The following is a 17,314-nucleotide window of genomic DNA, read 5'->3' as shown; positions in this document are numbered from 1 at the left end:
AATGTTATTGAAGATGCAGAGTTATTGGAAACCAATAAGAAAGATATAGAGCCATTGGAAACCAATAAGGAAGATGCAGAGTTATTGGAAACAAAGAAGAAGTCTCTCCAACGTTCCAATTAAGCTGTTAAAATCTTTGTAATTATTTTCCTTCCCATTCTATTGTTGTAAGGTTTCCTATTTATAATCAAATACAATCACCTCTCAAATTAAGGAGAGTTTTACCCAAAAAACTACTAGCTAAATCTTTCTTCATGGTATCAGAGCATGCTTATTACTAATGCTCTCAAAAAAACATCATCATCCGATCCACAAAAACCCACTCTTCCGCTCAATTTTGTGCAACTCTCCTCCATAGCTTCTCCAACAATTGCTGTCAGTAACTTTGTTACCCTCCGCCTGAAATCAGATAACTACCCTCTCTGGCTGGAGCAAATTCTGATCCTTGCTGCAAGCCAAGATTTGCTTGGCTATCTCAATGGCGACACACTAGAACCCACATGAACTATTGCTAGGTCAGGATCATCCAACACTAGCTCCATTCCCAACCCCGAACACACTAAGTGGAAGAAGAATGATCTTCTTTTAAGAGAGTGGATCATTGGAAGCTTAACTGAAGAAGCCCTCGGTCTTGTTATTGGACTGGAATCAGCCTCCAAGGTCTGGAGTGCTCTTCAAGAGGCGTATGCCCAACCTTCCTAGGAGAGACAGTTTATGCTTCTACATCAGTTGAATTCTCTTCACAAAACTTCTGAGATGGAACTTGATGATTATATTTGTGAGTTTAAGCAAATTTCCGATAGCTTTGCTGTTGTGGGATGACCTGTCTCGGACAAAGAAAAGGTTTTTTCTCTCTTAAATGGCTTAGGTGCTCAATATGAACCTTTTGTTTTTTCTATGCTTAAACCACCTATTCCATTCTATGGTGAGATAATTCCTTTACTTCAAGCCTTCGAAATTCATACTAACACCAACAAACACCACTCCCATAGCTATGCTGCATTTTTTAGTCAATAGAACAAAGGCAACAAAAACAAAGGTACATTCCATTGTCATAGCAAGAATTATTCAGGCAAAGGTAGAAAACCCTCTCCTTCAAATAAGCCTACAAATTGTAATACTCCTCCACCAACCAACCCTACTCGATCCAAGACCTCGGGTCACTCCTCCAATGCAATTGTTCGCTGTCAAATTTGTAAAAGGCACAAACATGAAGCCCTTGTGTGCTGGTTCCGCTATGATCAGTTCGATGATGACACTCCGAATCAAGAGGCGTCTACTGCTTTGCAAATCTGTGATGCTTTGGAAGACCAGGAGTGGACAACTAACACTGGAGCATCATCTCATATGATGCCAAATGCTGGTATGTTGTGTAATCTCAAACCTTATAGAGGCACTGATAAATTTTTATACTATGCTTGTCTTGTTGATGATCACAGTAGATATATGTGGCTTGTTCCGTTGCAAAAAAAAAATGAATTCTTTAACTATTTTCGTGCCTTTGTTGCTTATATTAAGCGACAATTCTTCCATAAGAACAAAATTTTGCAAAGTGATGGCGGGGGTGAGTTTTTTAGCAATACTTTCACTAATTATTTGCAGGAGCTTGGTATAGTCCATTAATTGTCATGCCCACACACCTTGGAACAAAATGGTGTCATTGAACGTTGCCACCGAATCATTCATGAGCTTGGCCTTACTATGCTATATCACTATGGTATGCCAAAAAAAAAATTAGGTGGAAGTCTTTTCCACCACTACTTTTTTAATTAATCGCTTACCATCTCTTGCAAATCATAGTGAATCTTCTTTTTATAAAGTCTATGGCAAACATCCTAATTATAAATCCTTTAGAGTTTCGGCTATAAATGTTATCCTTACACTTGACATACCAAATCTAATAAGTTTGTTCCCAAAACTGTATTATGCATTTTTATGGGTTACAGCCAAAAACATAAAGGATACAAATGTGTTTCTCCTCAATTAGGAAAAATGTTTGTCTCTAGACATGTGGTGTTTGATGAAGAGATTTTTCCTTACAAAAACCAAAGCACACTTTATCTAACCTCCCACAGCACACAAAATATTACATCCTTTTTAGATTGGCTTGATGAGCAGCCCCCTATGCCTACATCTGCATCCCCTATGATGTCTCCAATCGAATCACCCTCACACATTATCGACCTTCCCACTTTGAAAGTAATAGCCAACCCTGAGCACAGATAAACACTGCGTTAGAGAATCTTTCTGTCCTCGCGAATCACTTCTTCATGGTGTCATCTAGTCCTCTTATGGCCTCAGCTCCGAGCATGTCTTCAGAAAACATTCATCCCATGGTCACACGGGGTAAGGTAGGTATTTCTAAACCCAATCCCAATTACGCCTATCTTCATAGTGTTACCTCCATCCCTCAGATACCAAAAACTATTAAAACTGCTTTAAAACATGAGGGATGGGTCAATGCTATGAAAGATGAATGTAAAAATGGAACCTAGAGTTTAGTCCCTAGAGAGCCTAACATGCATGTAATTAGCAACAAATGGGTTTACAAAACTAAACTCAATTCTGATGGTACCTTAGAATGCCTAAAGGCTCGTTTAGTTGCAAAAGGATATCATCAAGTTGATGGCATCGATTACCATGAGACTTTCTCTCCGGTAATCAAACAAGGTACCATAAGACTTATGCTCTCTATTGCTCTTTCAAAAAACTGAGACATTCGACAACTTGATGTTAAAAATATTTTTTAACATGGTTCTCTCCAAGAAACTATTTTTATGGAACAACGTCCCGGTTTCATTGATTCTCACTTTCCAAATGATGTTTGCAAATTATACAAAGCATTATATGGTCTCAAACAAGCACTACGTGCATGGTATGCTCATTTTAGCTCATTTTTGACAAAATTTAGCTTCTTCTATAGCATTGCTGACCCTTCACTCTTTATTTACAAAAAAACAGAGTGACACTTTAATACTCCTTCTCTATGTTGATAATATTCTTTTGACAGGGTCCAATCCTACCCTTTTACAAAATTTTATTCTTGATCTTCATAAATAATTCGATATGAAGGATCTTGGATTTCTTCGTTAATTCCTTGGTGTTCAAATTACACGTACTACTAATGGTTGCTCTTGTCACGGTCTAAGTATACTTTAGACATTCTTCAATGAGCTCAAATGGAGGGGTGTAAGCCGATGAACACCCCCATGTCTCCCAAGGACAAGGCCTCCACGGACACCACCCCATTTCCTGATCCTACTCACTATCGGAGTATAGTTGGTGCTTTACAATATCTTACATTTACCAGACCTTACCTCTCTTTTACTATGAATTTTGTCTCACAATTTATGCATTCTCCAATGCAAGGACATTATCAACTTGTCAAAAGGATCCTCAGATATGTGCACGGCACCATCACTCTTGGGCTTCACCTTTGCCACCACTTGGCTCTTAACTTTTATGTTTTTTCTAACTCTGATTGGGTCGGTTGTAAGGAGACTTGACGATCTACCTCAGGATACTGTACCTTTCTTGGTAGCAATATCATCTCTTGGTCAGCCAAAAAACAGTCTTCCGTCTCCCGTTCTAGCTCCAAAGTTAAAAAAAAAAACATTGTCCATTACTGCCGCTAAATTACTTTGGTTATCCTACATTTTACGTGATCTTGGCATTCCTCCACAACGCCCTCCTCTCCTCCTAACTGACAATCAAAGTGCTATTTATATGGCAGCCAATCCTATTTTTCATGCCTGTAGCAAGCATATAGAAATTGATTTCCATTTCGTTCGGAGAAAAGTCCAACAAGGTCTACTTCGCACGAATCATGTTCCATCCAAACTCCAAACAACAGACATTTTTACAACACCATTGGATCGGCCAGCATATGAGTTCAATCGCCGCAAATTAAGCCTCATCTTGCAGCTTCATTTGAGGGGGGATGTTAGGAAACCATCATTCATGCAATTACCATCAATCATGCAATTTCCTCCAAGAAAGAAAACCACCAATCTGTCAAATACTGTTGAAGATATAGAGTTATTGGAAACCAATTAGGAAGATATAGAGCCGTTGGAAACTAATAAGGAAGATGCAGAGTTGTTGGAAACAAACCATCAATCATGCAATTCCCTCCAAGAAAGAAAACTACCAATCTGTCAAATGCTATTGAAGATGTAGAGTTATTGGAAACCAATAAGAAAGATATAGAGCCATTGGAAACCAATAAGGAAGATGCAGAGTTGTTGGAAACAAAAAAGAAATCTCTCCAGCGTTCCAATTGAGCTGTTAAAATCTTTGTAATTATTTTTCTTCCCATTCTATTGTTGTAAGGTTTCCTATTTATAGTCAAATACAATCACCTTTCAAATTAAGGAGAGTTTCACCCAAAAAACTAATAGCTAAATCTTTCTTCAACATCTTCCTCATAATTATTTAAATGAGGCTGCTGCACATTAGAAGAACTACTCCGTAGAGTGCAATGCAGAAATAGAACTGTGAGATGGGGCTTGGTTTGAAGTGCTGCGGCTTTTGCTTCGGCCCTGTTCGATACGCTCTCCAACTTGTATATGCTAAGATAGCAGAGGGGGCGAGGCATTTTAACTCTTCCAAGGTGCACCATCCTACTCCAGATCTGCCACCCTCGCTAGCATTCACCACAAATCCCACTAGTGTATTTAGTTGTTCCAATCTCCCTATTCCTATTGGCATAACATCAATTGGTGCATCATTGACATCCAGAACCGTTGGACTGGTTAACCCAAGGACATCGCTAGGGAGGCTGTGCAAATATTTACAATTCTTGAATATCAAAAATTGGAGATTTCTAAGATTTCCTATACTCTCTGGTATCTCTCTTATTGGAGTCTCACGGAGATCAAGACGTCTCAGGTGCACAAGATCTCCCAAGGAAGTTGGTAGATTGTCAATGGCTATTTCAAGTAAATTTAGGACCCTTAAACTCCTCAGCTTTTTGAGGAGATCTTCTGGAAGATCATATATAAGTGGGGCATGGAAGAATGACAGGTTCCTCAAGGATCTCTCTTCCACCAATGAGTTCGGCGCTGTTTCCAATCTTCCATCCACAATTTTTCCATTATTGTAAATCTTCTGAGGAAGATCCCATGCCATGTCAGAAATAGCAGAAATAGGGATTTTTTTTCTTGTGCTCGTTTATCAAGTAGTCCGCCGGCTTCCTTGCATCATCCTCAATTTTCTCTCCCACACAAGATCAGGTTCAACAACGGGAGATGTCTTGCGGCTTATTCCACTCTCATAGCGGTCATCACGAGGATGGACTCCTAAGCTGTTGGTTCCATCTCCCTTCCAAGTTCTCACATTAGTCTTAGCTTTCTAGTTTACTGAAATAAAAATAAGACATTCTAGTAGCATAAAAAAATGTTTGATTGTGGGAACGCTATGTTAGCTGGTCTAATTACCACTAGAACAGAAAAAATGAAACAATCCATTGGGCTCTTACACAAAGAACCAAGTATCGTACCTGCTGTGGCAAAAACATTTAAAATAGAAGAAATGAACCGATCGATATGTTGAATCACGCCTGCCATAGCACAAAATTAATGCAAAAGAAGAGACATGAACCAAAGATGATAATAGATGCATGTAGGATGGGTGGTTTGAATGGGCTTGAGAGCCCTTATTTTTTGAACTGATGTAGGATGGATGTTATCTTGCAGTCACAAGGGTCCTCCTGGAACCGATCCAGCGGGGGATCATTTTGGGCCAGAAAGATGTCGAATTGGGTGTGAGCTGGATTAAGCATGGATTATAGTAACTTGGAGTAAGCTCGAGACTACATTTAACCTAGCCTAACCCACCGATTTTGGTATCGCTAGGCATAGAATCCATCATAAAAATAGCATCATCACACTACAGGAAAATTGGGAAAAGCCGACCCTTTTTTGCCGATGCTATCCACACGCGTCGGGAAAAAATACCCCAGGCGTCACATATCCTCACGGTTCAAAGAAGCGTCGGTGGCTGCTCCCCAAATACAACCCTCCCGATCGAGCCCTAGCCTGGCCTCCTTTTCCGGCTCTCCGCCTCCCCGAATACCCACCCTCCTTTTTCGGCTCTCCGCCTCCCCGAATACCCACCCGATCGAGCCCTAGCTAGCCCTCCTCTCCGGCACGAGCGGCTGCCTCCGCCCTCAAGCCTCCTCCCTCCTCTCCGGCGTCAACCGACAAGCCTTCAAGCCTCGAGCGAGCTTCACCTCCGCCCGAGGATCTTTTCGAGGATCTTCTCCTCGTCCCTCCTCTCCGGCTCCGACCGATTGGCCCTCAAGCGTTGATCGAGCTTCTTCTCCGCCCGAGGATCTTCTCCTTGTTCTTTGGAAGCGCCGATTCGAGGTATGCCCCCTCTTTCTCCTGTCAGCTAAATACTTTACAGAAAATTTTCTTTACCACTGTAGGATGTTTGTTGTGGTGGCACATACATGCGCTTAGTTGGAATAGTTGACGAATCTATGTCCCCGATGCAATACTTGCTCATCATCTCCTTAGCAGAGGTGCTGTGACCTACATCTTCAAAATCGTTGGTTGCATCCTTCCCTGCAAAGACAATTAGATGAAAAATTTAGTTCTGCAAATAGAGTCAATTAAGCAAGACCAGAGTTTGACTGGTTTAATCATGCTTTCTTTTATATAAGAATGGAGGAAAATATACAAGACAAAAAGCAACTAACATGTAAAATCTACAGTTCAACAAAAAGCTGATTTGAATTATTACCAGTTACTGCTAGCAAGACTTCATCACCACCTGGATGCTCATCCATAAATGGGGTGACATCGAACACCTGTAGTACCAAAATATGTGAAAATAAAAGTGAGTACTTCATGATGAAGAAAAGATATGGGCATGCCCAAATTTTCATATCAAGTCCCCGCAAGTTAATACGCAATTATTCGGATATGTCTTAAGCTCTTCATAAATCATTGTCCTATATGTTAATAAGGGGAGATTGTCAATATACAGATCGACTTGCCTAACGTAAAAAAAAAGAAGGGGAAGAGAAGAGCATAGGTTTAATGTTTTATAAACACTAAATCTCAGATAATGTCAGAAAGAAAGAAGGCAAGAACAGTAATATAATTTGGTTTAGGTGTGAAATCATTAATATTTTTATAAGAGATAACGCGTAAGTCCCTACAAATGACGACCAGAATGAGAACTACTAGATACAATTTCTTAAGATGATTAAGATAAAAATATTGAAGTCACCAGGAGAAAGGAAAGAGGGCATTTCAAGAAAAGATCCAATTTTCTGTAAGTTCTTACAGAAAATTTAAATACTTTACAGCTAAATGTAATTTCTTTACCACTGTGGTCATACTGTAAGTTGAATTGTGATTCAGATCATAACTTGAGCTGCTTTTTTTTTTGTGACTCCTGTCATCCTAACTCCACATTTGCATCACAAATAAGACCTAGACTAGCTAATTGGGCACGCATGAGTTTTGCACTGATAAAGAATGCTCGGGTGAATGTATATTGATGCCATAAAGATAGGGACAAAAATCAGTACAAATTAAAAAAAAAAAAACAAAAAAAACATGGTTATAGTACTTGGGTTCTCATGCTCCAAGTAAATTTCTTGGGTTCTCCTGCTCCAATATACATTTATGACATGACACAAGAAAAGAATATGATATGGCACAAGAAATCCACTTGTGCCTTTCCCTTCAAAGCAACTGCATTTAATGATAGGAATACACACATACAAATATATATACATACAATATATATATATATATATATATTGTATGTATATATGTGTATATATGTACACATATATTCATAGACATGCATGCATACATAAACACGTACTTTTCATGAGTAAAAAAAAAAAAAACCAATATAGCCCATTCACTGGATGTACAGATATATGAATGCTATTTATCAGAGTTATATATGTAGTCTTTTTGGGGGATGAACTATATGTTGTCATCTGCATGAGTGTGGATGAAGCAATGAGGTAGCTTGGCAGACTGGATAAAATGCAAGATGGTATTGCAATGACATCTAAGAGCACCTGACATTGATACACAATAGTGATGATATTTAGGAACTGAAATTTGAGGTTCCTGTGCCAGTGTACCGACTCGTGTGCTGCATTTCTTTTGACAAGCTATCTTATGTAAGGATGCCAGTCTTTTTGAACAGAAGCTCTATGTCTGTGGCTAGAATGCTGGCATCTTTTAACTGTGGAACTTCTTCATGGCATCAATGTCAGAAAGGTACGCAACCACTTTCAAGGCATCTTTTATCTGTGGAACTTCTTTCACTACAGTAAATGAGGAAAAAGAGAGAGGTAGAAAGAGAGAGGTTTCTTTTCTTGCCATTAGCTAAACAAAACCTCTTCCATATAGCAGGAAAGAGAGAGGTAGAAAGTGATCCCTATGAATGAGTGAGAAGGCTCTCCAAGCACCACATTTCTTTAATCTAGCTTTTAGGCTGAAGGTAGGTGAAAAGTACCATTAATCTCATCGCATGGATAGAGATATCTGGCATTGGACTTTTTTGTTTGTCTTTATTTATCTATCTAGCAAATGTGAGGAATGGCTTGCATCATGGAGAATATAATTTATAATTCCTAGGATACATAGGGTTGATGATAAGCACCATGGACCACATTACTATTGTTCCTGATGCTTAGCTAAATACAATGTCTCACCGACCATCACATGAACTATTGCACAAAATAATACATCCATGGTTCAAGAAAGATAGGACCATAGAAAAGGTGCCATTTGTTAAATCTTTCGACAAACACGTATAAATAAAATAAGAAAAAGGCATCTGCTGCTATGTGTTTTGGATTCAAAATAAATAGCTTACAAGTTGTATGTTACATGCATCCACCAAATCATATGATAATGGTGCATCCAATTCACATTCAATAAAAGCAGAATATAAGTTGGAAATCTTCTCTTCTTTTTTGTATAGGTTTAAATGTACAAGATGAAATACAGCCTAGTGGGATTATAGATGCTTTGATTCGTCCCAACTGTCACATGCATATAATATGGATTTTTGTTTTTTTCTGTTTCATGCATATACTATGGATCTGTTTCATGCATACTGTGGAATGTGGATGCATTATGCATTACTTGCCCTTATGCATATTAGATCTTGATTCGTAATATCTTGGATTGGTGCACTTACCCTTATGAGAAATGATAAGATCAACTTTAGGCTCCTATGAAACTACATATGTGTATGGGAATAGGTCAACTCGTGATAGTAGATGTTTGCCAATATTGATTCAATTAGTATCTTCTGACCTGGATTTCAAAACTGGGATCCAAGGAACCTTCAAAATGGACTAAATTGTAAGGTAGGTTTCTTAACAAGCTATGGTTTTGTTTTGAGAATGATTACAGCGCATTATTTTTGTATTTTGAATGTCAGGCAATATATTATGAGGTTATAGTAAGTGTCACATGCTTTTCTTCATGCAATTTATATGTAGTCCATCCTTCTAATAGTGTTTATCTTTTTTATATGAACTGCAGTTCAATCGGTATTCTAATAGAATGGACAAAAGTTGGATAAATAAGTTGAGATCCAGTGCCGAATATTTGGATGGAGTTCAGAATTTCATTAAGTTTGCTTTTGAGAAATCTAATATGAACGGAAAAATTTTATGTCCATGTCAAAAATGTGTAAACGGTTCTGCTCTTGATCCAAAAATTGTTGAAGAATATTTGGTATGGAATGGTTTTCTAAAGGGTTATACTGAATGGGTACTCCATGGAGAGTTCATACCTTCATGTAACCAACCCTATCTAGAAGACACCTTCAATTTTGGATGTAGTGACACGGAACAAAATTCTGTAGAAGAAGATGATATAAGGGGCCTACTTAGAGATGCTCTTGGACATAATATCAGAACTGTAGGAGAAAATGAGCGTGCAGTTATTGATCAGTCCATGCATGTTGAGGAATCTATACATGCTGATGACACAGCTCATTATGATAACTTGGTGAAAGATTGTGATCAAGAACTGTATCCGGGTTGTAAGAATTTTATGAAGATTTCTTTTCTTCTGCATTTATTACATTTGAAATATTTGAATGGGTGGTCCAGCAAGTCTTTTACCATGCTTCTTCAATTATTAAAGGATGCATTTCCGGAAGGTGTTACTTTGCCATCATCTTCATATGAAGCCAAAAAATTAATAAAAGAGTTGGACCTTGGATACGAGAAGATACATAGTTGTCCGAATGACTGCATTTTATATCGTGCTGAAAATAGCAACCAAGAGTCATGCCGAATATGTGGAACTTCACGATGGGTAAAACCTAAAGAAGATGAGAATGATTCATTGACTGAAGTGGATGCTGCACTGACTAAGAAAAAACCGGCTAAAATTTTGAGGTATTTTCCTCTTATACCAAGATTAAAAAGGATGTTTGCATCATCAAAGACAGCTTCCTCGATGAGATGGCATGACGAAGGTCGTATAAAGGATGGAATGTTACGACACCCAGCGGATAGTCCTGCATGGAAAGCATTTGATGATAGGCATCCCGGATTTGCTTCTGATATTCGCAGTGTTAGGCTAGGTTTAGCTACTGATGGATTTAATCCATTCCGAACGATGAACTCAACATACAACACTTGGCCGGTTGTTTTAATTTCATATAATTTGCCACCATGGATGTGTATGAAATAGTCTTCAGTAATTCTGTCAATGGTTATTCCAGGTGACAAGGGCCCAGGTAATGATATTGATGTTTTTCTACAGCCTCTAATAGAGGAATTGAAACAAATATGGGAGGGTATTGATGCATTTGATGCTTTCGCTGGCCAAAATTTCAAATTGCGTGCAGCTCTTATGTGGACTATCAATGATTTTCCTGCGTATGCTAATTTATCTGGTTGGAGCACTAAGGGGCGTATTGCATGTCCTTCTTGTGGAGATTCAACCCATTCATATTGATTAAAATATGGAGGAAAGTTCTGTTATATGGGCCATTGTCGGTGGTTAGAAGCAAACCATCCATTTCGATTTCAGAAAGACTTATTTGATGGTACCATAGAGTTGCGATCTGCCCCTATTCCACCAACTGGAACTGAAGTCCTTAGACAAATGCATGGCACCAATTATATACCGGGTAAGGTCTCCAAATTTCAAAGAAGAGGGGAAGGGAACATGTTGGCAGCACAATGAATGAAGGATTAATAGCAGAGGTTGAAGAGGATGCTGACAACTTTTTTGAGAATGAAGATAACGTATATGGTCAGGAAACAATGGCAGCATCTACACAGAAACAGCTATGGAAAAAAAAGAGCATTTTCTTTGATTTACCTTATTGGGAGTATAATCTTCTTCGACATAACCTTGATGTGATGCATATAGAGAAGAACATTTGTGATAACCTGATTGGAATATTGTTAAATCTTGATGGAAAGACCAAAGATAACTTGAAAGCGCGTCTTGATTTGAAAGATATGGGCATAAGACAAGAGCTTCATCCGACAGAGCTTGCCAATGATAAATTTTATACACCTCCTGCATGTTATACAATGTCTACTCAAGAGAAAGATCTTTTTCTAACAGTTCTGAAAAATATGAAGGTTCCTGATGGGTACTCATCGAATATTTCACGATGCGTAAATCTCAAAGAGCGTAAACTTTCAAATCTTAAAAGTCACGACTGTCACATTTTGATGCAAGATATCTTTCCATTGGCTTTAAGATCGTCAACACCGAAACAAATTTTCGCAATTGTTTCTTAATTGTCATCATTCTTTAAGGCATTATGTTCTAAAGTTCTTGATCCTAAGGAGCTTGATCAATTGGAGTCTAATGTTACACTTACACTATGCCATATGAAAAAGATCTTCCCTCCTGGGTTTTTTACTATTATGGTTCATCTACTCATTCACTTAGCGGCAGAGGCTAAACTTGGTGGACCGGTTCACTACCGATGGATATATCCTATTGAGAGGTGATTTTTCTAAACTCTAATAGCCAAATTTAATAATCAGTTTGATTTTGATATTTATTTTAAAAATTTATTGTTGAAGGTTTCTTATGCGCTTAAAAGATTATGTACGCAATCGAGCCTATCCCGAGGGATTGATTGCTGAAGGATATATTGCTGAGGAGTGTTTGACATTTTGTTCGAGATATCTTGAAGGTGTTGAAACAGTTTTCAATCGACCTCAAAGGAATTGTGATTTCATAGAGAATGCAGATGTTTACAAGTTCTCATCTGGTAGAAGAGTTTTGGAAAAAGTCGAAAGTGTTGTTCTTGACCAGAAATCATTGGCACAGGCACATCGCTATCTCTTACTTCATAGTGATATAATATCCGCGTCTCGCAGGTTAGTACGGTTAATGAAAATCTAAATTTACTGTCATGTCAGGAGAATGTAATATTGATACTCAATTAAAGATTTTCTGATCATGCAGAGAATTTTTAATGGCTCAGCGAAGTCTCAACCATAACATTCGTCCTACACCAAGGATTGAGCAACGATGGTTGGTTGAGTTATTTCCAGAATGGCTTTTCAAACAGGTTAGATGTCTAATATATTAAGTTTTTTTTAATTTTTATAGAGAGAAATTAATCATTACTTCTATAATTCTTTTTAGGTACCAATGATGATGGAGAGGAATTGTTTCGAGGAGTTAATAGTCATTGCTCGAGGTCCGAATAATATTGTCAACAGATATGGTGGGTTCATTAAAAATGGTTTTAAATTTCATACTAAAGAGTGTGAGAAATTTAGAAAAACCCAAAATAGTGGGATTATGGTTGAGGCGGATGGAAAAAATTATTATGGTGCTCTAACAGATATTTATGAGCTGGATTATTATGGAAAGTTTAAGGTAGTATTATTTCGATGTGATTGGGTGGATATAAACTCACCTAGAGATTTGAGGCAAGACATAAATGGATTCGCACTTGTAAATTTTTCAAGGTTGATACATACTGGTGTGTTATTGAAAGATGATCCATTTGTTTTTTCATCTCAAGCTCGACAAGTATTTTTTGTGCAAGACTCAAAAGATAAAAATTGGTCTCTCGTTATTAAGACGAAACCTAGGGACTTGTATGATATGGAAAAAAGGTTGGAAGAGGAGGACGATGATACTTATACTCAGTGTATGCCTTATAATGTTGTGCCAACTGATGAAGTAAATGCGCCAATGAGTTTGATTAGGATGGATGTTGAATGAGAATGTAGTTTCATAATGGTAAGTAAAATTTATGAAGCATACGTTGAATGAGTTATTATATTCTCTTTTATTAGCCCTTTATTTAGTATAAATTTATCATTTAACCAAATATTGATTCTTTTTTGTACATACCAGGTAACAATATGCCCCGAGGGAGGCAATTTAGAGATGTGGAGTTCCAGCATTCTCAGGTGGGATCTACTTCTGAGCAGTCCCTGCAGTCCCAGCAGCCATATGAGCACCAGCAGCACGAGTCAGGATCTCAGCGCGAGCCTCCTGCTGATTGTCCGGAGGATGAGCTCCGGATCCAGGGTAATTCGATTTAAAGTTCATATTTTATGTTCATATTTGTCTTCAACTTTTTAAGACATTTTATTTAATTTGAATAGATGGACAAGGGACAGTGAGGACGAGACGGGGACCCACTCAAGCAAAGGATGTGTGGAAGCTTCCTCCGGGTGAGAAGATCATCATTTGATGCAACGAATTGGGGCAGCCCATCAATAGAGCTGGAAGTCTTCTATCAAGCTTTTTAGGATCGGTTGCACGCAAGGGTCAGCTGTGTCCGCTCAACTATACGAAGTGGAATGACATGCTTCCTTCGTATAAGGTTGAGCTTCTTAGACTCATACAGGTAATGAATTGAATTTGTTCTTTTTAATTTGACACCTTCTGTATGTTAATTTGCTTACTACCATGATTTTACTTTTGAGGTTTAATATTATTATAACATTCTGTATCTTGTTGTAGGGTAAGTTTGTACTCCCTCCAGAGAGCCATGATTGGGTGCTAAAGTCCCTCAACCGCAAATGGAAAGAATATAAAGCAAAATTGAAGACGGACTTCAAGCGTGAGGGTATGACAGAGGAGGATGTTGCTCGTGTGACTCCTCCTGATGTATACCCTCAGCAGTGGAGGGAGCTTGTTCACTACTGGTTTTCTAAAAAAGGACAGGTCACGTATATTGTTTCAATATCTTATATTATCTTTATTATTAATATAGATTGCAAATATATACATTGAATAATATTATACTGTGTGCTTTTATTTTGGCTGACATATTCTAATATTGGTAGAGCTGCACGAGCATCTCAAGCAGTTCCTCATACTTCAGGCTCGAAGAGTTATGCGAGACGTAGAAATGAATTCGTAAGTTTGTTTGAAACTATTTGAAACTCTACTAACATATAGCACGTATCATGATATATAGTTTGGCAATATACTTTCCGTATGTGTAGATAGTAGAGCATGGAAGGGAGCCTGGTGAGGTAGAGTTTTATAAGATGACCCACACTCACCGAGATGGCAGCTTTGTCCGGGACGAGTTGAGAGATATAGTTGTATGTATTCATTTTTTATTTGATCATAATTTTTTTATTAATTTTACTTCTTTTAAATTATTAATGTGACTGTTTATTTTTTTGAGAGAGATATAGAAAAGAGCTACAAATCTCATTTCAGAGCGCGTCGGGGAGTCATCATCATCCGACGCGGCCAGTCGCGTCGAGGCTCAGGTCTATGCAGAATTGATGGGCCCAGAACGTTATGGTCGCATGAGGGGTTACGGTATCGGAGTTACCCCCACTCAGCTGTCTGCAGTGAGCCGATATACCCAAGATGCCAGACAAGGTACTAGCACTGCAGAGATTTGTAGTTTGAAGACAGAGATGGCACAGATAAAGCAGTCATATGAGACAAGGATAGAGGAGATGAGGCAGAGTCATATGACTGATATGGCGGAGTTCAAGCAGAGCCAAGAGTTGAAGATACAATCTTTGCAGGATCAGCTTGACCATATTTCATCTTTTTTGCAGAGATTTGCTCCTTCGGTACATAACTAAATATATTTGAATATTTTATATAATTATAATGTATTCTTGTATGAGCGTGATGACTTTCGTATTTTTAGTTTCTAAAGTATTTTTTTTCTTGTAGGTTGCTGATACTTCATCTACTCGTAGAGATGATGATGCCGTCGACTCTTGATACATCGTAGATTGTGTACTTACGAATTTGAGATGAATGTTTTTAGATTGTTTTAAATTTTTTTTTTTGATACTTACCTCAATTTCCAAAATATGTTCTAAGATATAGAACTTTGATAAGTATAGATCTTGGAAAGGACTTTAATTAGTATGTTCTATGTTGACTTGACAGGAACATGGTTTCCAAAATCTTATGTATAACAATTAGTTTGTAGAGTTTGATCGGTTTAAGATAGATAATGCAGATTCGGTCAACCTCAGCCAAAGGAAGAAACACTATCTAGACACTCCACTCCATTTTAGGTCCTAACGGGCTCCAGGGCCAATAGACCGGTCCCATTACTGGTATAATGGTATAACCCTTGCACTATTGACAAGTCTTCTCGCTCTTTTCTCTGCAAATTAGTGACTGACATGGATCATTTGCTGCTACTTGGTACAGGTCCAGCATCCCAGTAATGCTGAGTTAATCCATAGTGGATTTGCAGGGTGAGAATTTTTAACACGTATTACTATTGCTTGATCAATTGAAGTATTGAATTGGCATCATCCAGCTAAAAAACATGCATTTGTTAGTTATAGAAATTTAAGTTGTATGCCATATTTTAGGTGGTTAATTTTGTTTAATTTGCTTTATGATCACTTTGCCAACTGGCATTTTCTGATTGCAATACAACTTTCTTATATGGTTTACATGGTACTGTTGTGGTAAATGAAGGTGATTCCAGAAAGAGCAGTCATGATTTGGAGTCTGTTCTATTCCTTGATGATGGTAGTTGCTTTGTTCCAGTAGAAAAATCCTGATCCTTGGCCACCAGTGTTGCACAGGAAGATTCTCTTCAGTTGAGTATCAGGCAACCATCTCCTCCTCCAGTTCTTGCTGAGGTGGAACCTGAGGTGCATGCAATTTCTCCATCAAAAGTTGCTAATCCAAGACTTGGACCACCAAAACGTCCATTGGATGACATGCCTGATTCTAAGGAATATCAAGATTTGCACGTAGTAAGCTCTCCCCCTCCCCCCCCCCCCCCCCCCAACCCCACCACCATTATCTTACCTCAATTTCCAAAATATGATTATGCCAGAACTTTGATAAGTATAGATCTTGGAAAGGACTTTAATTAGTATGTTCTATGTTGACTTGACAGGAACATGGTTTCAGGACAGGCAGTCCGGCTGGACGACTTGACTCCCACGATCTAGATGAGGTAACTGGAATACATCTTCTTCATGAAAGTAAACTGTTCATTCTATTTATCCCATTATGTTTTTTACAGGGTGTTGATGTAACTGTAACATACATAGATTTTTTGGGGAAACTTCAAACATTCAAGGTCAACTCAAGAAACCTGTCTTCTTCCTGGGTGTGGGAGAGTTCTTTTGGTGCAAACCACACACAAGCAATGGTTGGACTGGTACTCTTTTAACCTCTTCAGCGCTGCTGGTCACAGGATTAATTGTATATTTGGATTTGTGAGAAAATTGAGAAAATATTTTCAGTTATGTTAAACCAAAAGGTCTTTGAAACAGTATGAAACTCATTTAAAGGATTGCATTTCAATTTGGCTCCTTTGGCTTGATATTTAACGACGGTGGCGGTGGAGTTGTGAGCAGCCAGACCGAAAGCCTTCCCAAACTATGGATATATGCAGATATATGCAGATATATAAATGAAGAGGTTTCAAGTGGGATCTTCAATGCTGATAGATATATGCGGGATTTAGGTGAAATCTTCAATAATAATAAGAGCTCGTGGAAATTGAATTTCAGTTTAGTGGCATGATGAACTCATGAGCAAGTGCTTGATGGTGGTGCTTGTAAAAAAATTAAGTAATGCTTTGAAAGTTTATATATGATAAACTAAAACAACAACATCATATACCCTTTTTCTTTTTTTGTTGTAAGAATTGTGCATTTGTCTTGTGTTTTCTTTAGAGTTTCCTCCCTCCTCTTCCTGATGCTTGTCTTTGTCATCATGATTAGAAACTTGTTTGCAAAAGGTTGTGCTTTCAGGTCACCAGATTGTTGGCTAAAGGTATGTATTTCTTCATACTGTAGATGACTAGTGTTTGGTCTTTTGGCAGATCACCAAAAGGTACAAGCAAGCACTGTCCA

The 17,314-nt window shown here is 38.2% G+C and overlaps 1 protein-coding gene, 1 long non-coding RNA gene and 1 pseudogene across 2 annotated transcripts; all 3 read left to right on the top strand.

Annotated features, from left to right (window-relative positions):
* The first annotated feature begins 9,306 nt into the window (after nt 1–9,306).
* On the top strand, nt 9,307–10,964 carry LOC149768425 (uncharacterized). Its single transcript, XM_089928492.1, has 2 exons — nt 9,307–10,587; nt 10,729–10,964. Exons 1-2 carry the CDS (start codon nt 9,555–9,557, stop codon nt 10,962–10,964), a joined length of 1,269 nt encoding a protein of 422 aa, XP_089784618.1. The 5' UTR covers nt 9,307–9,554.
* On the top strand, nt 10,515–12,126 carry LOC120110403 (uncharacterized; annotated as a pseudogene).
* Nucleotides 12,127–12,766: 640 nt separating this feature from the next.
* On the top strand, nt 12,767–15,043 carry LOC148699979 (uncharacterized). Its single transcript, XR_016399605.1, has 5 exons — nt 12,767–13,526; nt 13,604–13,848; nt 13,965–14,363; nt 14,453–14,554; nt 14,651–15,043. It is a non-coding gene; the product is annotated as an uncharacterized LOC148699979 (long non-coding RNA).
* Nucleotides 15,044–17,314: the final 2,271 nt, after the last annotated feature.

The sequence above is a fragment of the Phoenix dactylifera genome, chromosome 2 (assembly GCF_051530095.1).
Source record: "Phoenix dactylifera cultivar Ajwa chromosome 2, Ajwa_hap1_PhDact_Kaust_v1.1, whole genome shotgun sequence".
In the NCBI taxonomy this organism is placed as follows: Eukaryota; Viridiplantae; Streptophyta; class Magnoliopsida; order Arecales; family Arecaceae; genus Phoenix; species Phoenix dactylifera.
This window is presented reverse-complemented; position numbering and strand designations above follow the sequence as displayed.

Coding starts and splice junctions, on each gene's coding strand:
- LOC149768425 (XM_089928492.1), top strand. CDS start 9,555: ATGGACAAAAGTTGGATAAATAAGTTGAGATCCAGTGCCGAATATTTG. Junction 10,588..10,728: donor TATTCGCAGTGTTAGGCTAG/GTTTAGCTACTG, acceptor TGGTTATTCCAG/GTGACAAGGGCCCAGGTAAT.